We start from the raw sequence: 24,957 nt of genomic DNA, 5'->3' as shown, positions 1-24,957 counted from the left end.
AGCTTTTGCGATCCGCAGGGCTTCTGTGACCGACAGTAGTGCAGTCTCGGTTGAATGGCCTTTCTTGAAGCCAGATTGGTTGACATCTAGCTGGTTGGTCAGAGACAGGAAAGATGACACTTGGTTGAAAGCAACTCGTTCAAGTGTTTTCGCAATGAATGGTAGTAGAAAGACAGGTCTGTCATTCTCTAAAAGTGATGTGTCTAACGTTGTTTTTTTAAGCAGTGGAGTTACCCGAGCCTGCTTGAATGATGTAGGGAAAATGCCAGTGTGAGGATGAGTTGATGATGTGTGTGAGTGCTGGTAGAAGTGTGGGAGAGATGGCTTGTAGAAGGTGTGAGGGGATGGGGTCTAGAGGGCAGGTGGTAGGATGACAGGAGAGGAGAAGTTTAGATACTTCTTCCTCGATTAGCGGAGAGAAGGTAAAGAGAAGGTTTCTGGTAGTGGGAGAGGATGGTTTGGGCTCCTGTGTGTGTGGAGTTGAGAACTGACTGCTGATAGAGGTTGTTTTGTTGGTGAAGAAGTTAGCAAAGTCATCATCAGTTAAAGAGGAGGTGGGTGATGGTGGAGGTGGACAGAGGAGAGAGTTAAATGTCTTGAAAAGTGTTCGTGTGTTAGAGGCGCTGTTGATCTTGCTGTGGAAATATGCAGATTTTGCAGCGTGAACATCAACAGAAAAGGAAGAGAGCAGAGATTGTCTCTGCTCTGTTGTCTCAACAGATGCCTCCACCACGGGGTGTCATGCGCAATGGACATTCTTCCGCAGGCTCCTGGACAGGACCCCAGCGCCTTTGGCATGTCAGTTGCCTCGAGTTGCTGGCAGTACACCTTGCTCTGCACCGCTTTCTTGCGCTGCTCAACACGTATTAGTCCGATCAGACAATACCGCAACAGTAGTGTACATCAACCGTCAAGGTGGTCTACGCTCCCGCCGTATGTCGCAACTCGCCTGCCACCTCCTCCTATGGAGTCGGAAGCATCTCAGGTCGCTTAGAGTCATTTATATCCCCGGAGCTCTGAACTGTGCAGCCGACAAGCTCTCACGGCTTCAGCCCCTCCCTGGAGAATGGCGACTCCATCCCCAGTCTGTTCAGCTGATTTGGGACCAGTTCGGGGACACACAGGTAGATCTGTTTGCCTCCCACGACAAGACCCATTGCACCCTGTTATACTTCCTGACCGAGGGCACGCTTGGCACGGACGCACTGGTGCACAGCTGGCTGCGGGGCCTCTGCAAATATGCGATTCCCCCAGTAAGCCTTCTTGCGCAGACCCTGTGCAAGATCCGGGAGGACGAGTATGGCTGGTGGCTACCATCACTTCTGCTAGAGCATCTTCCACGAGACATGCCTACGCGTTGAAGTGGAACTCTTCGTCAACTGGTGCTCTTCTTACCGAGAAGATCCCCGGAGATGCACCGATTAGTGTCGTGCTTTCCTTCCTCCAAGATGGGTTGGAGCAAATACTGTCTCCTTTCACCCTGCAAGTATATGTTGCCACTATCGCCACACATCATGACACAGTCGAGGGTAAGTCCGTAGGAAAGCACAACCTGATCGTTAGGTTCCGGGGAGCGAGGAGACTGAATGTTCCTTGCCCTCCTCTCGTTTCCTCTTGGGACCTCTCAGTGGTTCTAACTGCCCTGCAGAGTGCTCCCTTCGAGCCTTTGCAATCAGTGGAGCTTAAGTTCCTGTCAATGAAGACAGCGCTCCTGGTTGCATTGGCCTCCATCAAGAAGGTAGGAGACCTGCACGCATTTTCCGTTGACGAAGCGTGCCTGGAGTTCGGGTCGGCCTAGTCTCATGTGACCCTGAGACCCCTACCTGAATATGTGCCCAAGGTTCCCACCACACCCTTTCCTGATAAGGTGGTGAACCTGCAAGCGCTGCCCCTGGAGGCTGACCCAGCCTTGGCACTGCTCTGTCCAGTACGCTCTCTCCACGCCTATGTAGACAGAACGCAGTGTTTCAGGACCTCAGACCAGCTCTTTGTCTGTTATGGTGGGAAGCTGAAGGTAAAGGCTCTCTCCAAGCAAAGGTTGTCTATCTCACTGGATAGTGGACGCCATTGCTTTGGCATACCAGCATAAGGTCGACCATGCCCCGTTGGTGTGACAGCCCCCTCCAACCCGAGTGTGGCTTACTCTTGGGCTCTAGCGCATGGCGCCTCGCTAACAGACATCTGCAGAGCTGCAGGCTGGGGGATACCCAACACATTCGCCAGATTCTACTATCTCCGAGTGGAGCCAGTGTCCTCTCATGTACTTGTTTCAACCAGCCATGACTAGGATCCGCTCAGGTTTCTTCGCTTGCTCGCCATTCCACTCCACCGACTGGATACGTGCGATATTTCCTCAGGTGAGCTTCCCCGACAAGCCCTGAGTTCCTCCGGCATTGCTGATGTTGACGCCAGTGTCTATTGCCTGCACGTTAGCTAGGTGCCTCCTTGTGCATGGTCCCCCCTCTGGGCGACCCCAACATGTGTATTTCCACTGTAAGCCTCTCTGAGCATGTGTCTTTCCCTTGGTAAGCCACCTTGCCACCCCTGGGGTGGAAATATTCCACCCTGCAGGCTGGAGACACCAGTGTTCTCCATATGCATCCCCCTCCGGGTCATATGTGTATTCTGAAAGTCCCCCCCCCCAACCGACCCCCCCCCCCCCATCCCCCCCCCCCCCCCCTTTGGGTTGGCTTTATTTGCATATTTCCTTTGAGATATGAGATATGCTTCCCAGTGTACCTTGGTATTCCTGTGTTAAGTAGGAGTCCTTCGTCCGTGCCTGTCTCACGATAGGGAGCTCAGACTTACGCAGGGCACTGGAAGACAGCTGTGGAGGTGGCGCGATTAGACTGGAACCCCATTCGTCGTCACGACGGAACTCGTAGTGACAATGAAAGGGAACGCCTCGGTTACGTATGTAACCCTCGTTCCCTGAGTAGGGAACGGAGACGTTCCGTCTTTCTGCCACTTCCGCTGTACCGCTGGAATCGCCTGAGTTCAGTCTCGGCTCCTCAGCGAAAGAACATATCTGCATGTTGTCGGCGTCCTCCTTTTATACCCACGAGGTGGGGCGGAGTTGCGCCATGCAAATTACGCAGACCCATGGCATTTCTTTGCCATGGGCTCGTTTTGTATAGTCAAGTCACCTTTATTTATATAGCGCTTTTAAAATACAGGTTGTTTCAAAGCAGCTTTACAGAGATAACAGGAAAGTAATGTTGTAATAGTAGTGTTAGATACAAAATGAAATGTCCCCAACTAAGCAAGCCAAAAGCCAATGGCGACAAAGGCGAAGAAAGGCGAAAAGGCAACAGTGGCAAGGAACCAAAACTCCATCAGGTGACAGAATGGAGAAAAAAACCTTGGGAGAACCCAGGCTCATTCAGGGGGCCAGTTCTTCTCTGGCCAACGAACGAACAGTGTATGATTATGATTCAGGCAGCATTATAGGTCAGAAGTCAAATGGGATCAGAACTATTACAATATTTATCCAGTTCCATCTGGTTGGGGGTCGGAGTTATCACGCCGGCATGGAGACGAGTTTGTTGAGGTGTCCATGAGGCATCCACAGTGTTGATGAGCACTTCAGAGATGCGTTGTCGTCGTGTCCATGCAAGGGTCCTTCATCAGATCTGGATATGGCCTGGATCCGGCGGTTTGCGGTAAACGTTGGGATAAACAGAGAGACTAATATTAGCGTAGACGCCATCCTTCTTATGATGTACAAAGTACATCAGGATTTATGGGATGTGTTCCCTGTTCCGGCTGATCTAAACTATGCAGCCTAACATTTAATTATAAAGTCTATGATGTGTTATGTGTATGCTAAGCCAAAGAGATGTGTTTTTAGTCTAGATTTAAACTGAAAGACTGTGTCTGCTTCAAGGACCATGTTAGGAAGATTGTTCCAAAGTTTTGGTGCTAAATAGGAAAAGGATCTACCGCCAGTAGTTGATTTAGATATTCTAGGTATCATCAACTGGCCAGAATTTTGAGATTGCAATAGACGTGAAGGACTATAATTCGTTAAGAGCTCGCTCAAGTTGATATAGTCGAAGTTGATAGGCTTTCTAAGCGAAACCCCATTCGTCGTCACAACGGAACGTCTCCGTTCCCTACTCAGGGAACGAGGGTTACATACATAACCAAGACAGTGAGGTATGAAAAATAGTAGTTACTGATTAGCTAATAGGCAACTACCACATTCGACTGAGCGCTATTACTTACTAATTCGTTAATCAGTTTCTTGTTAGTTAATAGCAGAATGTTAATGGTATGTTACTAATTTGTTCCTGTGTAGATATTCATTAATGAAAGAACAGTATTCTGAAGTGTTACCTATACTTCTTGTTGTGTCTGCTTTATAGGGTGCAAGGAGGAAGAGAAGTCCAGTCCTTATTCCTGGATGCCTTACCAGTGTAAGTGGGAAAGCCTCCTTTCAATAAAGAGCAAATAACTGGGATGATTTAAAAACAGGTCTTGAAAGAAAATAACTGTTTTGTTGTTTCTCAGATGCCATTTTACCTGAAATCAAGTACACAAAGATTAACATCACCTTCACTGAAACGTTTGACGTGACTTTTGGAAAAGAAGGTGAAAAGGCCACCTTGACCTGCAAGATGACCATTAACCCCAACCTTGCTAACCTGCAACCTGAGGCACTGTGGTACAGAGATGGTAGGAAGTGGCCACCAAAGTCACACCAGTTTTTTAACATATCTACGCAGTTATTGTTAAGAATAATTCATAGGTCCCTTTTTAAGCATGCAATTTTTGTGCTCTGCAAAAATAATGACTTTTTAATCCCCTATTGTTTACTGACTGACAAACACGTGCCATTGGTTGAGCCCATCTTTTATGTTGGGCTGCTTAAACAATTACGTTTTTTGTGCTGCTAGTGGCACAGAAATTACACACATCGCCTATGGGCAACAGTGTGAATATTACAATAAAGTTAACATGCTTTTTATTTGGACATAATGTTTCCTATAAAGAAACAGAATTTTTCATGCATTAACATTTTTTAATGATAGTAAAAAGCATGAAAGCCTTCACATAATGTCTTTAGTCTGTGTATTCAGGAGCCAATAGAATACGGAAGTGTTCAGTGCATTCCAAAACTGTTCACAGTTGGATTGTGCACTTTTTGGTTTGCAAAAAAATTAAAATAAAAAGGATTTGTATTTTTATGATTTAACGTTTTGGACCTAAGCAACAGAGAAATGTGAGAGCATACTGTACATCTCACATTTCTGGTGCGGTTGTTGACATGGCTTTTAAAATATTATAATAAAATGTGTATTATATAAAAGTAATTATTGCTATTTATTGTTATACTGATGCATATTCATTCCTGCTTTTAATTATAGTTTTTTAATGATAGTTGATGATAGTGAAAACTATTTTTTATTTATTTTTTATTCTAGATACTATGTTACTTTTTCAAATGCATAAATAATTAGATATATATTTTGTTGAAAGGCTAAAACATTTTTCTTTTTTTTTGCTGAATTTTATATAGCTATTTAACTGTTCTAATGACAACTGCAACTGGTTCGTTTTTGTGTCATTCACCCCTAGACAGATATTCATTTTCAAGTTGTTGTGTAGGTATTTGTTTTGCAGTTGAGTCATGTACTGAAGAAATAGCTTTTTATGCCTAGTTGTAGTTTATGACTCATTTCACTCCAATCTCATTATATTCTACAAAAGTAATAGTTTCATTTTCTCTCCTCTGATACCCCATGTTGTTGTTTTTTGGCCCTACAGAGCATCTCCTGAAAGAGTCGAAGTGGGTGAAAATGGAGTCTGGGGGAGGTGTTGCCAAGCTCACGCTTACTCAACTCGCTAAGGATGATGAGGGTCTTTACACCCTCCGCATGGTGACAAAGGGAGGTGATGCGGTCCACAGGGCTTACGTCTACGTTGATGGTAAAGAGTTGTGAACTTTTACAAGGCCTGATGGAAAATCTTATGTGATTCTTTTGATGGCCTTTAAAGGTCCAGATTAGCATAATTCATCTCTGACAATCTCATATAGAACATACATCTGTTTCAGAGTGATTCCCCTTAGTGCATCAGTGATGTGTAGGAGTCATCATGTTTTGCCTTGACAGATTGTCCACCTCCAGTTCCTCAAGCTCCTGGAGCCCCAATGGACATTAAGATCCATGACGCTAATAGAGATTATGTCATCGTGTCCTGGAAACCTCCTAACACCACCACTGAAGGACCCATCATTGGATACTTTGTTGACAGGTAACTGCGCTGACTAAGGTGTCTGCCCAATGGGAGTTATTTTATGGAATACATTTATTTAAATAGTCTTGAACAGCACAACATGGATCCACTAAACACTAGCTCAGTCAATGCAAAACTACTCCCTGAGAAGGGAACGAGACGCTGTATCTGACAATGTTAGTTTCTGATTGTCTGAAGTAAGTCGCTCACAGGCATGGAGGAGGAATGGCAAGGGGACACATTGTCTCATTCCCTTCTCAGGGGTTACAGTCGTAATCGTGACGTTTCCTTTAGAGGCAATTCTACGCTGCGTCTGAGGATGATGCTATTGGAATGTTAATACCCACTACACCATACTGACAAGTAGGGTTGGGTATCGTTTGAATATTAACGATTCGGATTTTGATTTTGATTCTGCTTATCGATTCCGATTCTTATCGATTCCTAATTTTGTTTCCAATAAGGTAAAAAAAACATTGCAAAACATTTAATTGTAGCTGACAATCATAAACAAAATTTAACAGGCTGAAGAACGCTGACACAAGGAACTTTTGAATACTATAGAAAAAACAACTAGCCTAACTAATATAAATTTCAAGCATTATTAAAGACAAATAAACACTCAGTAATTGAAAAAGAACAAATAAAAAATTAGCAATCGCAACAAATAGATATAACTGAACAAAGATACGATTGAAATAAACAGTGTTTTAAGATTTTCGGGTATTCAGGTACAGAAACTGTAATCAAATATAAAATAACACTGCACTTAATAAATAAATTATACATTACAAATGTAATTACAAAAGTTATTCAGTCAAGAAAGAGTGAATTTTCTCTTTGTCTTTTGTTGTTTGATTAGTGTTATTATAGAGACGGCAGCTGCTGTCACTTTAAGAGTTGCCCAATATAGTTACACATGCCTGCAGCACAGAAAAGGCTTGAATTGTTTAAAGTTATATTAAAATGCTCACGAAGGAATCGAGGAATCGATTTTAATTCTATAACAAGTATCCGATTCCTGACCTCAAATATTCGATTCCAGAATTGAGAATCCAGAATCCTACTAACAAGTGCCTGTCCTAGTGTGAATCATGGCGAGCACAAGCTTAGCACATCAGCACTTGAGAACCCGGTGTGGAGTCCAAGTCTAGTCAAGTTAAGTCAAGTCACGTCACTTTCATTTATATAGCGCTTTATCCAATGCAGATTGTTTCAAAGCAACTTTACAGTGATAATAGGAATTAATGCAAAAAGATTGTTTTGGCTGTACAGCAGCTCTAGAAGAGAGTCACTGTCCAGCTTAACCCTCCTGTTGCCCTTAACCTGTTACCAACTTTTTTCCCCCACTGGTGTCAATTTGACCCCAGCAATTTAAACCCCAGAATATGATTTCTTTTTCAAAGGTTTGAGTCAGGTACTTTGTTTCTTTGTTGACCACTTAAATAGCCTTTTGAATACCCTTATACATCCAGAATACCTATTGTAAGACTATGGACAAATTAGCAAATCTCCATACAATCTCACAAATTGACAAAAAAAAAGAAAAAAAAAGAAATATATATATATATATATATATATATTTTTTTTTTTGTGTGTTTTATAGCTTATGTTTGGGGTAAATTTGACACTCCCATGGATGGTCTCAGGATGCCTCACTGTTGGCACGACACCAGACTTATGGTAGCGTTCACCTTTTCTACTCTGGACAATCGATTTTCCATCATAAGGGTGCTTCATCAGATACAATAACTTTGCGCCAGCCTTCTGCTGTCCAATCCTTCTACTTCCTTCAGAATTTCAGTCCATTTTTCATGTTTTTATTGGAGAGAAGTGGCTTCTTTGCTTCTTGAAAACAGGTCGTTGTTCAAAAGTCTTGGCCTCGCTGAGTGTGCAGATGCACTTACCCACCTGCTGCCAATATCGAGCAGTTCTGCACTGGTGGTGACACAATTCTGTAGCTGATTCCTCAGGAAGAGATGGTCCTGGTGCTTACGGAACACATCCTAAAGCCTTCTTTACTGCAGCTGAACCTCTCTCCTTGAAGTTCTTGATGATTTTGTAAATGGTTCTTTCAGGTGCAAAATTCTTTGCAGCTATTTCCTTACATGTGAGGCCATTTTGATGCAAATATAATGGCAGCAGATCTTTCTTTGGAGGAAACCATCGCTAACACAAGAACAAAATGATTGGAAGCATTTCTTCCCTCCTTCTATAGCAATCATTTGATGACGATATGATTAGTAAAATGATGTTATCTGGTAATTTTGTGCCAGGGCCAAAAACAGTGAAATTTGGGTTTTTGTGATAAAGTTTATTGGCCAATAAAACTTTTTGCAAATATGTAAAATGCATCTGAACATAATAACGTTCCATTTTTGGAAGTTAATTTGTCTGTTTGTGGTTTAGAGACAACATGAGGGTCAACACTAGGAGTCTCATGCTCATCTGATGAGGATGCCTCATAATCAGGGTCCTCCTCAACATTATCTGTCTCACACATCACTGTCACTGTCAAAGAACTGAGACAAAATCTAAAAGACAGAAAACCTTTGCTTAGAGGTCATTTTCAATTGAGAGAGTGCATGAAGAGAGAGAGAGATCAAAGAGCACAAAGAGAAATGGTTCAGAAGGCTTCTGTGGAAGCTTTCATATGTTTGCTCCTCCCCTACGTTTGCTCCTCCCTATTGTTATGTTTTCCCTTCCCCCATGGCACAAAATATCACAGTTCTTGCAAGAATTATGTTTTTCCGTCCCTGGAAATATATAATTGGCACTGGAAATATCTAATTTCTTGTGAGAATTATGATACCCCACTCCACCATGTTGTGTGAACTATCAGTGGTCCTCGAAATACTACAGGTAGGCCTATGGTTATGTTAAGTCATAAGCGTTCTGCGACAAGAATCAAGGCTTCCACATAACATAGGTACAAAGATATCTGCACATAACCCTGCTGATGCAAAATGGGTAGCCCCTCGGGGAATACCCCTTGGTCTTGAGCCACTACTGAAATGGTTAAATGTACAGAAGGCCAAAAGGAATCACGTTGGACGCAGCTGCCATGAGTCCCAATGGTCTCTGAAACTGATTCACAATGATACTTTGGCCTAGCTTGATCCTGCCTATGAATGAAAGGATCAATTCTATACTAGCAGGAGACAGATGTGCCTGTATCATAGTCATATCCCACACAACCCCTAGAAAAGTGGTTCTCTGTAATGGAGAAAGCACATTTTTGCACACATAAGCACAAATTTGTTTAAGGTGCATTGACAACGCGCAACACGTGCATGCATAATATTGCATATTTGGCTACATGTGGCTGGCAGCGCAACGATGGAAGACGTTAAAAAGAAGTTGGCCTCAGGAGATTTTAAAACCACCGAAAATGAAGGAAAGTCTACTGTGTGGAAGTTTTTCTAAATAGTTGTCAAGGCCGATAGCAATGAACATGTTGGTTATGTTCAATGTAAGGGTTGTGGATTTCTCATTAAATATGACAGCAAGAGGACCGGGAATTCCGCCCTGCAGCATCATGTGGATATAGTTTGTAAGTCACCTGGGCTACTGGAGGCGAGCATCACTGCTTTTGCTAGTTCCTCAAGAAAAATTCCTCAGCGGGCCAAACAAAAACTGACTGAAAAATGCGTTGAGTAATGCTGTAAAGACATAAGGCCATTTCGTTCCATTGAAGGAGGGGGTTTCATTGAGCTGGCCCAGCAGCTTATTAACATCGATGGTACATATGGTTCAGTGGCAGCGCAGGATGTACTGCCTGATCCCACCGCTGTGTCAAAACGGTGCCGTGAGCTGGCAATAGAGAAACGCACAAAGCTGGTTGAGCAGCTAAATTACACTATGACTGAGGTGAATTCGATCGGAATGACAACGGATATCTGGACGGAGGACTACCACAAATTAAGCTACTTGAACATCACTTGCCATTTCGTGACACGATCATTTAAAATGATAAGCACCGTATTGACAACAGTCGCATTCCCACTGGAAGAGGCTAAGACAGGGGAGAATATAAGGAAATCATCAGACTTCTAACGGAGTATGGCCTGGATATGAGTCTGCTGAACAAAGTGGTGTGGGTGACAGACCAAGGCTCAAACATCATCAGTGCCCTCAGACCATATTGAAGACTTGACTGCCAAGATCATGTTTATAATACGGTGATGAGACACTCCCTAGACCTCACACAACTGGCCCAAGATGCTCCAACTGTTGCAGACACTCTGCAAGCTACCAAGGCACTTGTCAAATATGTCAAAAAGTCGGGCATGGCAGCTTTGCTGTCAAAAACAGTCATCCAAATGGCAGACACAAGGATTAGCACGGTATATCTGACCTTAAATTCTGTCCGCTTGGTTTATCAAGAACTACGCGAAAAACTAAATGATTGCACAGAGGGCTGGCGGATCGATGCCATATCTCCAGATGTCCTTGACTTTCTTGTCGAGTTCCTGCAACCATTTTATGATGCCCTGCGTGAACTTGAAGGGGACCAGTACCCAACCATAAACCTGGTGTTTCTGTGGTTTGAGCGACTGAAGCGTGACTGCAACAAAAAAAACGACTGACAGCCCCTATCAAGCCATCATCCGCGAGCGGCATCTCAGTTGGATTTTGCGTTAAGTGGAGATCCAGGAACTCCAAAAAATTGCAACTTTCCTTTGGGCTAAATATAGCCAGCTCCGAATGTTTCCTCCTCAGAGAGAGACAACCTTCTCCAGGATGTTCAGAGACAGCTCAGTGACCTCTGCACCCAGGAGACCGCCACTGAAGGACCTTCGCCCAAGAAAGCCGCAGTTGACTTTGAGGAGTGGGAAAATGTACCTGTGGCAGATGCCACAGACGAAGTCAAGATGTACTCGACTCAAAATCATACAATGCAGGATGACAGAGATGTTTTGGGCTGGTGGATCATCAACTCAACTACCCAAAGCTTAGTGTCCTTGCCCGCGGCATCCTTGCTATTCCAGCCAGCAGCAGTAGCAGTGAGCGCAACTTCAGCGCTGCTGGCAGGAGCCTTGAAGCCTTAAAGCCATCCACCGTTGATGCAATCCTTTTTCTGCATAAGAACCTGGATTAGCCTAAACATTAATGGATGGATTATGTGAATAGATCCCAGTTTTATTAGCCACACAGTTTTCGAGAAAAATGGTAAGAGTGATTTTCAGAGAAAATTGAGAGAAATTCAGAGAAATTGAGAAACAAAACAATTTTCAAGTGTGTTGGAGTTTAGACGATTCCTCTTCTTGGACAAAACCTCTCCAGCCTTGGAAAATATCCTTTCACAAGGAACAGAGGATGCGGGAACATAAAAATGCCAGTGCCAGCTGGTATAAATGAGGATACTGATGCTTCTATTGAGGCCAGACGGGGAGGATCTCCTCTTTCTTGCTGGCTCCATTACCAGGAAAAAGTAAGAGTCGCAAAAAGCAAACAAATCCAAAAGGGCAATCCAAAACAAAACGCAGTCCAGTCCAGATCCAAAAATCCGAAGCAATCAAAATAATCTTATCTAATTAAGATAACAAGATTATAATATAGCTACTATAATTAATAATAACAATATACTATAAGTATTCTAACTTGATATAATGTAATAATATACAGCCCTAACAAGACATATGACACAATAACGACAACGACAATGAGAGTTCTCTAACTCTCTGACTCTGACACTACTACAACTGTGTCTACTACTCCTGACAACACCCACAAGGTGGCGCGAGTTTCGAACCCCCTTTATCCGGAAGCGACACTCAAACCGAACCGATGACGTTTCCACACAAACCGAGGCCTCGTTTGTCATTAGTCACGTGATTTTCACGATTAACAACACAAGGCTCGAATCGCGGTTTTACGTCCTCGGCCTTAGTGGTCAGACCGGGCTCCCACAGAATGGCCATGAAGGCCGATCCGCCATGGGCGCCCGAAGGGTCGTCTCCGCCCTTCTGTTCAGTCAGTCTTTGTCCATTCTAAGTTGTATGTTGTATCTAGTGTGTGTGTACCTTGCCCGTCTGTTCCTGTGTGAGTTATATTATTGTTAGTAAACGCAACTGTTTCGGAACTTATGACTCCTCTTCTACTTCTGCCTGCACCACACTCGTGACAAAAACAGATTAGATGAATAAAATGGACTAAAATGACAAAGACAACATATAAACCTATTAAAACTCTAACATACATAAACTCATTATAATATATACGTAGAGTGGTTAAAACATGTCATATGACACAGTGTCACAAGGGAGACATCAACATCATTCTGGGACGTGGGTCCTAGTTAAGAAACACTGTCAGTGTGCTCATAGTTTCTTTCAAATACATTTACCTTGGTTTGATATTCTGTTGTCTAAGACAAAGACATTAATACATTTTAAAGTGTGCTTTAAGTGTTATATTGAATTGAAGTAGCTTATTTGTAGGTTCTCTGTGTAATACAAAAGACAGTCCCTTCCAATAAAGGCTACTTTCAAAGTTGCTTATACAAACACATATTTTTGCCTGGAACATAGGTTACTTTGCCTATGCTATTACAGACTGTGATTAGGTTGTTCCCTATCACTTTGAGCTAAACTAGTATCGAGCTGAAATTTACTCTTGTCGGACGGTAATCAGACTAAGTGATGCATGGATCGGCAATTATGTATGAATGCTCTTCAGCTCAAATCATCTACTCAGAACGTAAAATTATGCTGTAATTTTCAGTCTTTCAAAGTAATGTGGAAGTAATGATAGGAAAATCTTGTTTACTGTCCATATTTGTTGTTTTTTATGTTTTTCCTTTCACTCTTGTTGGGCAGATGTGAAGTTGGAACAGAGAACTGGGTGCAGTGTAACGACTCCCCTATTAAGATCTGCAAATATCCAGTGCAGGGCCTGTTTGAGGGACACTCTTATTACTTTCGTGTGCGTGCCATCAACTCGCGTGGCATTGGCAGACCCTCCAGAGTATCTGAGCCCATTGCCGCTCTGGACCCCACAGAGTTTGAGAGACTTCATAGTAAGCAAAAAAGTCCTCATGCGGTTATGTTTATTTACTCGATTTTGTGTTAATAATGTTCCTTATGTACTGGTGTTTGTTTCAACAGCCACAAAACTTGGTGGGAGACTTGACGTTGTGACTTACTATGATGACCTTGAAGGTACTGTATAATTCTGGTTTATTTACTGAGAAATTTATAAAATTTAAAAGCGTGATTATTACGCCTATTAAAGTCATGGAAATGTTTTTTTTTTTAATTAATGGAAACAACATGGAAATTTCAATAATATTTCAATAAAAGTCCATTCTTTCATTTGCAACGACCTAACTAAGAAAATGTCTCTGTACCTTAGTGTCCTTCAAGTGCTTATAATTGACATCCATACTGCATCCTTAAATATTGTGTGACGGAACTGCCTTAAGATATCGTTCCGTTTGTTCACTCAGTCACTCTGCCTTTGCATATGTAATCTGTAATAGATGACAACAGCTGTCACTTTGTGCTTTTCCCCCTTATTCTTTTCATGGTTTTCGCTTTCAAAATTAGCAATAATTATCCAGCCCATAATTGGTTCTCTTCTGAGAGATACTGATTAGTTTTTGATGAGAATTCCATCAGGAAGGGAACGCACAAACATCTGTGGTTCTTTTTCAAGTTGAAATGAACACATCAACCAGTGTTACCCATGTGCATAGATAAGTGTAGTTTGTACAGATAACAGTGGCAGCAGCAGCAAAAAAGATATTCATATCAGTCCATAATATTAAAGTTGCTTTTAAAGCTAGTGAAAATGGTGGGATATTTCCTAGTGTGTGTGTGTGTGTATTGGTGTGTGTCTATGTGTTCAGGGTAGAACAGTAATTCTGTTTGATGTGGTTTCCCTGCAGCTGAGGGAAAAGCTCCAGGACCTCCCTCTAAAGTCTGCACTTCAGAGACGGACCGAACATATGTTGTGCTCAGTTGGGTCCCTCCAGTCTACCATAGCAAAGCCCCCATGTGGTATTACATTGAGAAGGTTAGTTTCAGCTCACTGCCAGACGTTAACCCAGCCGAATAGTCACAAACTTTATTGCAGCAGTTTGGTTGGTTTTCTTCTTACATCACATTTAATCAATTAAGAAATATCTAACCAATTAAAATAAGAATATGGAGTTCTCAGTTATCCTAGTTCTCAGTTTACATTCTCTTCCTTCAAAAAATAAAAACAAAAAATAAATGAGTCAATTTATTGAGCTCAACTCTAAGAGCAGAGTGTCACTGTCATGGACTATTATTGTGATATTCCTTCAGTTCATGTTTCCCCACTCTGTTTAGTTTCAGTTTTCTTGGTTACTGATTATGTCTTCATTTGTTCCTATGGTTATGTTTGTTTTTCTCCTGTCTGTCATTATGTTTGTCTGGTATTTATACTTCCTGTAATGTTCAGTTCCCTTTCAAGGGAACTTCGAGCTGCGTCAAACGCTGCGGGAACGCCCCTGCGTTGTGCGTCATGAAGCACGTATGGAATCAGCCCAATGGAGAGATGAAACGTCATAGGCGGGTGACGTCATCGACCAGGAAACTATAAAGCACCCCAAAAACACAAGCGCATTAGCTTCTGTGCTTTCAGTCGCGCTACATGTGAATCTGTCCCTGTGTGATATTGTCTGTCTTACATACCCTGCACCACACAAACAATTTATCCCTATATATATATATATATTGAGAGATTATGGCGGACGAACAGCAGTTTAGAAAGTGTGTTCCTCCCTGCTCGCGTTATTTAACGAGCGGGGATACACATGATCTTTGTGTTGTTTGTTTGGGAGTTCAGCATGCCCAGTTTGCTCTCGAGGGAGCAGACTGTGAGCATTGCGAGCGTTTGCCGTTAAGGACGCTCCGCTCCCGCCGATCGCTCTTTGAGGAGAGCGGTTCGGTGCGCGCTCCCCGCGGTTCGGGTCCCGCTTCTGCCGAGGCAGAGCGGCGGCACTTATCGTGGGGATCGCAGATGGATCTCACAGCGGGGTTTGAGACGGGCTCTGCCTTATCTCTCCCTTCACCTGTGAGATCCAGTGCCTCAGTCCCGGGTTCGGAAGCACGCGCTGCGGTTTCTTCCGCTCGGGCTGAGGCACCAATGCTGCAGCTATCCAGTTCTGAGGAACTTGATGTTGTTAGTGTTGAGGGAGATGTGGAGGATTCGCCACCCCACACTCCTGAGAGTGATGAGCTTATGGAGGTGTTAACAAGAGCTGTTGAAAAACTTAATATTGAATGGCCAGTGACTAGACAGGAGTCTGTTTCTAAATCAAAGTTGGATGAGAGATTTTTGCCGTCACGTGTGCAGCCTCCACGCCGGTGCCTGCCGTTTTTCCATGATCTCCACACCGAGGTGTCGAAATCATGGAGAAAACCGGTGTCATATAGAGTGTTTAGTCCCCAGACTTCAACATACGCTAATATTATGGGAGCCAAGGCTCATGGTTATGGTGCTTTGCCTCGTGTGGAAGAGACGCTTGCGAGCCATCTCTCCCCCGAAGCAGCATCATCTTTTAAGGCACCGGCATTACCCACCAAGCCTTTAAGAAACACTTCGGCTTTGGTGGGTAAAGCATATTCGGCAGCAGGTCAGGCTGCGTCATGTCTGCATACTATGTCAATCTTGCAGGCATACCAGGCTGATCTGCTAAGGGACATGAGTGAGAGTGAGGAGGTCAGTACTGACGTAGTTCGCGAACTGCGTCAGGCTGCTGATTTATCCCTGCGTGCCACCAGAGAATCGGCCAAATTAATGGGTCGTTCTATGGCAGCTCTGGTGGCCGCAGAAAGACATTTGTGGTTAAATCAGACTAATATTAAAGAGAGAGAAAAAGCTTTTCTTTTAGATGCTCCTCTTTCTCCCATGGGGTTGTTTGGTGATGCTGTGAATTCAGTTATCGATAAATTCCAAGAAGAAAAGAAACAAACTGCAGCTTTTAAAAAGTTTCTTCCCCTTAAAGTTCATGTCCCTGGGGCTGCTGGGCGGGAGCAGCCCCGGCCGTCTTCGAGCTCATCACATAGAGCGCAGCAGAGGCAGAGTGTCGCGTCTCGTGCTCCCCCTGCTGGACAGTGGGCTCAGCCGCGACACTCTCAGCCGAAGCCTTCTCCCAGTAGAACTGATCTGAGGACAGTTATATTGGCTAAGAAGGCTTCGGCTAAGAAGAAGTCCTGACGCCAAGCCGTTCAGGATGCTGAGGGTGGTCCCCACCGAGGCGGAAAGGTGTTCACCTCTTTTTACGGTGCCCATTCCTCCTCGGTGCCCTCAGGGGCTCGTTCTGCCAACCCCGCCTTTATGCCGGGGCACAGACGATCCCAGCGAGCGCTTTCCCGAGGGACGCTCGCTCCCTCTGAGGAGGGTCTCAGAGCGGTCAGACCAGTTGTTCCCTGCCGGTGCGCCGTTACAGGGCGCTGCGTCTGCTGCTCAAGTTACACCAGAGGCCAGTCTCGAGAGGCTGGTACCCTTAGTAGAATTTCTGGCAGAGTGGAAAAGCCTTCCAAAAATATCTCATTGGGTCCTGCAGACAGTAGAAAAGGGTTATGCTATCCAGTTCAGGTGTCGTCCACCAAAATTCAGAGGGGTTCTGCACACAGTGGTGGGCCCCGAGCAGGCTCTGGTATTGGAACAAGAGGTGAAAACGCTCCTTCAAAAAGAGGCTATAGAACGGGTTCCTCCTCCCAGTTTGGAGTCAGGTTATTACAGCCGATATTTCATCGTTCCAAAGAAGGATGGGGGGTTGCGTCCAATTTTAGACCTGCGCATATTGAATCGCTCGGTAGGGAAGCTAAAATTCAAGATGCTCACTATCAAGCAGATCGTGTCTCAAATCAGGTCCGAGGACTGGTTTGTCACGATAGATCTGAAGGACGCATACTTCCATGTGTCCATCCTTCCACAACACAGGAAGTTCCTGAGGTTCGCCTTCGGGGGCGAGGCGTACCAGTACAGGGTTCTTCCGTTTGGCCTAGCTTTATCTCCCCGCACTTTCACGAAATGCATGGATGCAGCACTAGTGCCTCTGAGGCTTCAGGGCATTCGGATTCTCAATTACATCGACGATTGGTTGATTTTAGCTCAGACCGAGCAGATGGCGGTTCGGCATCGAGATGTCGTCCTCGCTCATATCAGAAAGTTGGGGTTGAGGCTGAACGCAAAGAAAAGTGTATTATCTCCTTCCCAGAAGACCACTTTTCTGGGTGTCGTTTGGGATTCGGTATCGATGCGGGCGCGACTCTCTCCGACCCGCATCGCTTCGATTCTCTCAGCTGTGAAACAAGTGAAGCTAGGCCAGCTACTCACTGTCAAGCAGTTTCAGAGACTGTTGGGTCTGATGGCAGCAGCGTCCAACGTTATACCTTGCGGCCTGTTGTACATGAGACCGCTACAGTGGTGGCTCAGGACCAAGGGATTCTCCCCGAGGGGAAATCCGCTCCGCACGTTCAAAGTCACGCGGCGCTGCCTTCGTGCTCTGGTCATGTGGAGAGAAACTTGGTTCCTATCCAAAGGTCCTGTGCTGGGGGCTCTTTGTCGTCGCATAACGCTAACGACGGATGCTTCCCTCACAGGGTGGCCCCCCACCCTGTGAGGGAAGCATGAGTGGGTCATGAGTGGTCGCCCAGCCCAAGGTCTGTGGCAGGATCATCATCTTTCGTGGCACATAAATTGTCTAGAGATGTTGGCTGTGTTTCAGGCTCTGAAACACTTCCTAACAGACCTGAGAGGCCATCATGTGTTAGTTCAATCAGACAACACGTCGGTGGTCTCTTATATAAATCATCAGGGGGGCCTGCGGTCTCGCCGGCTTTACAAGTTGGCCCGTCAGATCCTCCTGTGGTCCCAAGGGAAGCTACTATCTCTGAGAGCAATGTATCTCCCTGGGTATTTGAATGTGGTAGCAGACTCCCTGTCGAGGCAGGGGCCGAGGCCAGGGGAATGGAGACTCCACCCCGAGGTGGTGGAGCTCCTTTGGTTGAGTTTCGGTCGCGCCGAGGTGGACCTATTCGCTTCCAAGGAGACCACTCATTGTCATCGGTGGTTCTCCATCACTCTTCCAGCCCCCCTGGGGTTGGATGCTATGGTGCAGCCGTGGCCGAGGTCACGTCTGTACGCCTTTCCCCCGATTGCTCTGTTACCAGGAGTTCTGGAGAGGGTCCGCCGGGACGGGGTCAGTCTACTACTAGTAGCCCCGTTCTGGCCGGCCCGAGTATGGTTTGCGGACCTGATTTCTCTCCTGGACGGTTCTCCTTTGGAGCTCCCGGTCAGGAGGGATCTACTCTCCCAGGCGGGGGGCACGATACTTCACCCCCGCCCAGAATTGTGGAAACTGTGGGCTTGGCCTCTGAGGGGGCCCAGCTCATAGACTCCGGTCTCTCAACCGAGGTTGTTGAGACCATTCTTAACTCCAGAGCTCCATCCACGAGGAAGCTTTATGCCTTGAAGTGGAAGCTTTTCACTTCTTGGTGTGGAGAACACCTGCAGGACCCAGTTAACTGCCCAGTGGGTGCAGTGCTGGAATTCCTGCAGGAGCGCTTCTCCACAGGGTTATCCCCCTCCACACTAAAGGTGTATGTGGCGGCACTAGCTGCTTACCACGTCCCTTTCAGTGGAGTTTCTCTTGGGAGACACCCGCTTATAACTCGTTTCCTCCGTGGCACTTTGAGGCTGAGGCCAGCAGTTCGTACGAGGGTGCCGACTTGGGATCTGGCCATTGTATTAGAAGGTCTTTCCCTAGCTCCTTTTGAACCTATCGAAGAAGTTCCCGAGAAGTTTCTCACTTTTAAGACTATCTTTTGCTTGCTATCTCTTCACTAAAAAGAATCGGAGATTTGCAGGCTCTGTCGGTTTCACCCTCGTGCCTGGAATTTGCACCTGGCATGGTTAAAGCTTTTCTGCATCCTAGACCAGGTTACGTTCCTAAGGTTCCTACTAATATTGTTAGACCTACGGTTCTGCAGGCTTTCTGTCCTCCTCCATTTATGTCATCGGACCAGGAGAAACTTAATTCACTCTGCCCTGTTAGGGCATTAGACGCTTATGTCCACAGAGCTGCCCTGTGGAGGAAATCAGAACAACTTTTTGTATGTTTCGGGCCACCCAGGAAAGGGTGTCCGGCGTCTAAACAGAGAATGAGCAAGTGGGTGGTTGAGGCTATCTCACTTGCTTATGAGTCGGCTGGCCAGCCTTCACCTTTGGTTGTCCGAGCTCACTCTACCAGGAGTATGGCTGCTTCTAAAGCTCTTTTGTCGGGGGTTTCCCTGAGTGATGTTTGTGATGCGGCTGGATGGTCTTCACCGCATACTTTTATTAAGTTCTATGACCTAGACTTAAGCTCTACCCCTGGGGCACAGGTGCTCTCGTCCTCTGTGCGCTAGTCTCACATGACGGTCATTTGGTCCTATGGCGACGTGGGTATTCGCGTTCCCGCAGCGTTTGACGCAGCTCGAAGTTCCCTTGAAAGGGAACGTCTCGGTTACGTATGTAACCCTAGTTCCCTGATAGGGAACGAGACGCTGCGTCGCTCCGCCATACTCCCGGCACTCCCGTTAGCGCTTCCTTCAAGCCTATCAGAAGCTAATGCGCTTGTGTTTTTGGGGTGCTTTATAGTTTCCTGGTCGATGACGTCACCCGCCTATGACGTTTCATCTCTCCATTGGGCTGATTCCATACGTGCTTCATGACGCACAACGCAGGGGCGTTCCCGCAGCGTTTGACGCAGCGTCTCGTTCCCTATCAGGGAACTAGGGTTACATACGTAACCGAGACGTTCAGTGTAGGCTCTCGTTGATCATTTAAGTGGTTTGCGTTTATTCCTTGCGTTTATTTAGGTCCTGTGTTTGTTGGTTTAAACTTGTATCTTCGTGTGTGCTTACCATAACACATAACACACAAATCTACAAAAATGACTCGATGAGAAATGTTGAGTTCATATTGGGACCTCTGACTTGTGGTTGTAGACTTAGATATCATGGCAAGTCCATTGTCAATCATTTGCTCTATTGCTCTATTTAATCTCATTACTGTCTAGGAGTATTTGTGATTTTAAAAAAATGCTTAAAACTTTCACAGTAAGGAACACAGCAGTCATTTTGCCATCTCATTTTACAATACCTATTCGTATAATAGTGTGTTTTTATTGGCTGTGGTCTCATACAGCTTCAAGTTGGAGCAGGATCGTGGCAGAGAGTGAACACTAAAGTACCCATCAGATCACCTCGCTATGCCGTCTTCGACCTGTCTGAGGGAAAGGACTATCTCTTCCGTGTGCTATCCGCTAATATGTACGGCATCAGCGATGCTTCCGAGCCTACCGATACCATAACAACACTTCAACTGAAGGGTAAATGCTCTAAATCCAGCATGTCAAAGGCCACCACATCACTGATGTATTTAGTAAAGATATTGTAATGTTGAAACTGTTGCATATGAAATGGAATATAGATCTTTGAAGTTTGGTCAGGCTGTGACTTTGATGTTGGTTTTAAGGCAGTAATGAACTTTTATCTGCCTTTCTGTAGTGGAACTAATTCATGCATGATAGGTCATTAAGGGATTGATTAGGCTGGTTGGTGAAGTCACCCCTGAAATGAAGCTCTGTGTTCATACAGGTGTGCCCTCAGCTCCTGGACAAGTCGTTGCAACCAGGGAGACAGACACCTCTGTTCTAATTCAGTGGGCACCTCCAAAGGATCCCAATAACCTGATTGGATATTACATTGATTCTTGCGTGAAAGGATCTAAGGACTGGACCTCAGCCAATCACAAGCCCCATAAGCAGACCAGGTGTGTGCTCAGTCAAGGTGAAATTATTTGAGGCAAATTAGCCTCAAAAGGGTAGAGACAAGAGGGTCTGAAACTCAGGTCAGAAAAACTCAGAAAAAATGTTTAACATTTAATGAACGTAAATAAAATACAACAAAATATAAAAGAAAATTAGGCTGGGTAAACCCGATCTGCTGGTGATTTGATTTTGCTGTGCAGCTCAAAACTAACTATCGTTAGTTGGAACGATAGTTTCGGGAAACACCGACTCGTTGAACTATGCTGATAACGACGGAACTTGCGAACACAGTTGGATAACAATGCTTTCGGGAAACGCACCCCTGATTGGTTGAAGGTCTATCCAATTGCGTAAAGAGTCATTTGAACTATGCCCGTTGATCACGCCTCTTGTGCTGTAGAAAATACAGAGCAGACTCCCCAGACAATCTTAAAAGACTAAAAGAAAATATTAAAATAAATTAAATTAGGGAAAACACTTTATACGTTCACTATAGTCCACTTTAGACATTCTACTAACTATAAGTAACTTTGCAACTACATTTCAACTAACTGTCATTAGATTATTAGTAGACTGTCTGCTTAATATCTGCTAACATTTTATTTTGTTGGTCCTCCAACAGACATTCTACTGACTATAAGTAACTTGGCAACTACAAGTCAGCTTATTCTACAAACCCGAACCCTCTAACACATAACCATAACATAACAGTCTAATGACAGTCTTCTACACTCTACTAATACTCTTATAGTTAGTTGACATGTAGTTGCAAAGTTACTTAGAATGTCTAAAGTGGACTATCGAAATAAAGTGGAACCCTAAATTAGTTACCTTAAGTTATATAATCTCATTACCTCAGCCTATCACAAGGCATGACAAATAAAGCATATACTGGTCAAACACTTGATGAACTAGGAACTTCATTGGTTTTAATAACTTGCTTTAGTGGAATGTTTGTCAGAATGTCCAAATAATGTTTCTCTTATATGGTCATTCAGCAAACTTGAATTGAAACAAAAAACATTGAGCCGTTCAAATATTTAAAGTGCAACATTTACTATTTAGCTCACAGGAACATTCATCTCTGTGACGGTAACTTTCAATATTATCCTATAACCTTTTTTACATACATATTTAATTAATTAATGCATATATTACACAAAACAGAAATTTAAACATGATTATATTTATGAATGACAATTAAAAACATCCCAAAAGAGCAGCCAAACCTTGTATAGACCTACCTTGTTAAATATTAAAATACAACAGCTAATAGCAAGTCTCCAGCAGCAGACCTTTCAATATGTATATATTTGTGTTAGAGAAGTAGTTATGTTTATTAGATATGCAATGTGCAATTTGGGTATAGCATGATGAATAGAATATAAATCATACAAGGCATGCGGTAAGCAAAAAGTGTGTCCATGAAAGCAAAATGCCCTCCCATTTCTAAAATGTTTTCACCATGTCTTGGTGATGGTCCTGGGCAGGGGTCAGGTTGGGTGCTCAAAATTTAAACAGTGTAATGTAACTAAAATTATTATCGTTCTTCAAATTTAAATTCATACCAAAAAATACATGTCATAATAATACAATTATACCCTAACATAATTTCATGACAACAACATTCCCATTCCTTATCTGCGTTTTTATACCAAATATTTATTTTTTAAAGCAATGGAGTTCCTAGTTTGTCAATATATCAATGCCTAGTGTAGGGTTGTAATCAACCGAAGAAAATCTTGGTCGACTGAAGTCCTGAAATTTCGAATAATTAGTCGACTTGGGGGAGGGGGGAGATAAAAAAAACCGTTAGATTAATTAGCTGCGCAGTACTTGGTAGCCTTGTCCGCCTAAATTAATTATAAATAAACATAAAAAACTAGTAGGCTATTTGCAGTACGTATATTAAATTGGTTTTTGACCTAATCATTTTACACTGAAAGGACATACTCGAGTCTGTCGACTCTGACAGCGTTGCATCACGTGCACCTGCTCAATATAGCCTATGATTTCCGAAAATAGTACTATGTCAACTAGTGATATCAGCACAAGATCTCTTGAGGAATATGCAACATAATTTAGACAACTGTTTTTGTCATATGTTATAATAACTGACAGACACTATCATTTCAGCCGTTCTGTTCATATCCTCGCACAGAGCGAGGCTGAACATAGGAGCTCAGCTTCGCGGCTGAAACACGAATAGACTATTCATTTGAAGCTTTTACTCTTAAACACACAGTGCACGTCCACTTTAGTAAAAAAATAATATTTATTACACAAACCAGATAACGACGAGAGAAGAAACGAAATAAAGTGCATAACTGAAAAATAAAGCATAGGCTCAAAACAAACACAAACGGTGGGCACAGCGCAATTGCGCATTAGGCTCCACAAAAAATAAAAAATAATAAAGTGCCCAAATCCAATAAATAATACTAGAAATAAATGGTCTCAATAATAAAAGTGAACCATAACATGTTTCCAGCGTGGTCTGGGTGTGTCTGGGGGATGCTACCGTCGTTGCGTGCGGGTGCGCCTGCAGTTATAATACGATTACTAATTGCCATATTTCAATGTTGTATGCCAATTCTGATATGTTCATTCATATAGCCTACTCAAAACAGACGGGGCAACTAAACGCAGACAAGTTAGCTTACCGTTTTTAGGTGATATGCCATGTTTGATGACGAGCTGTGATATGCAAACTGTTGTTTGGTAGATTACTCTGGCAGTGAATTAAACACTAAATTCAGCAAACCACCATGGATTATGCAGACCAATACCTTAGTTCTTTCTTCAATCTGTCTCCAGTGGGTTGGGCTAATCCAAAAAAGTGAAAACAAGTTTTTTTTTTTTGAAGACAGACTGTTACCTGTGAAACAGAGGTGCTCTGAAAACACCCCCATTAGCAATTAGTGATGAAATTAATGTAATGAAATTAACGCGGCAAAAAGTCGACCAATATGAATTTTAGTCGAGCCAGAATGTATCGACCAATAAATCGACTAGTCTATTGGGAAATTACAGCCCTAGCCTAGGGATAGCTTTAGCATATTAATAGTTATGGGCCTGGTGTCCGATCATCCTCCAGTTTTTGAGATAGGATTGTGATGAAATTATTTGAGGCTCTTCACACAAATACAGTACAAAAGCATCTGAAACCCAGGTCGGAAAAAACTCTCAAAACAATTTTTAGCTTTTCATAATTAACGTAACCAAGCAGCTCTGGAAAAAACAGACCACTTTGAACATTTTTGTTTTATTCTTTAAACTACTAACAACAGTTCTTCCAAATTTCATTAGAGCATTTATTTGCAGAAAATGACAACTGGTCAAAATAACAAAACAGATGCAATGTTTTCAAACCTTGAATAATGCAAAGAAAACAAGTTTACAGTATATTCATTTAAAAAAAAAACACGATACAGTTGTTTTAACTTCAGAAGTTCAAAAATCAATATTTGGTGTAATAACCCTCGTTTCCTATCACAGATTTCATGTGTCTTGGCATGCTCTCTACCAATAAGACACATTCCTGTTTAGTGAGTTTATGCCACTCCTGGCACAGTTCACTTTGATACTATTTCATTACATTCTTTTGTGTTTTTAAGAAGAAAGCGCACCTATCCTTACCCTGGAGTTGGTTCACCTTCTGTCTATGATTGTGTTGTTTAACAATGAATATATAATTGTTTTCTTTGCATTATTCGAGGTCGAAAACATGGCATCTGTTTTGTTATTTCGAACAGTTGTTTTTAGTTCAAATTTGGAAGACATATACATAAATATAAAAAGTAAATCCAGAGAAACTGCTAATATTGCAGTGATCTCTTATTTTTTCCAGCTATTTGCTTAAATTGACAGAGTACATAAAAACAAGCTATATCATATGCAATCATATGCACATGTAAAATAAT

General features: G+C 43.4%; 1 protein-coding gene across 1 annotated transcript in view; it reads left to right on the top strand.

Moving 5' to 3' along the window:
• The window catches only part of LOC143753748 (myomesin-2-like), a 62,085-nt gene that overhangs the window by 10,251 nt on the left and 26,877 nt on the right, over nucleotides 1-24,957 (top strand). Inside the window, exons 7-15 of the mRNA XM_077246435.1 lie at nucleotides 4,368-4,418; nucleotides 4,513-4,677; nucleotides 5,770-5,931; nucleotides 6,117-6,258; nucleotides 13,062-13,261; nucleotides 13,350-13,403; nucleotides 14,132-14,259; nucleotides 20,410-20,593; nucleotides 20,862-21,036. Coding sequence (XP_077102550.1) covers nucleotides 4,368-4,418; nucleotides 4,513-4,677; nucleotides 5,770-5,931; nucleotides 6,117-6,258; nucleotides 13,062-13,261; nucleotides 13,350-13,403; nucleotides 14,132-14,259; nucleotides 20,410-20,593; nucleotides 20,862-21,036 — 1,261 coding nt within the window. The remainder of the gene's footprint in view (nucleotides 1-4,367; nucleotides 4,419-4,512; nucleotides 4,678-5,769; nucleotides 5,932-6,116; nucleotides 6,259-13,061; nucleotides 13,262-13,349; nucleotides 13,404-14,131; nucleotides 14,260-20,409; nucleotides 20,594-20,861; nucleotides 21,037-24,957) is intronic.

Source organism: Siphateles boraxobius, unplaced genomic scaffold, assembly GCF_051911475.1.
Source record: "Siphateles boraxobius isolate OS27281-9 unplaced genomic scaffold, OSU_SipBor_1 104, whole genome shotgun sequence".
Lineage (NCBI taxonomy): Eukaryota > Metazoa > Chordata > Actinopteri > Cypriniformes > Leuciscidae > Siphateles > Siphateles boraxobius.
This window is presented reverse-complemented; position numbering and strand designations above follow the sequence as displayed.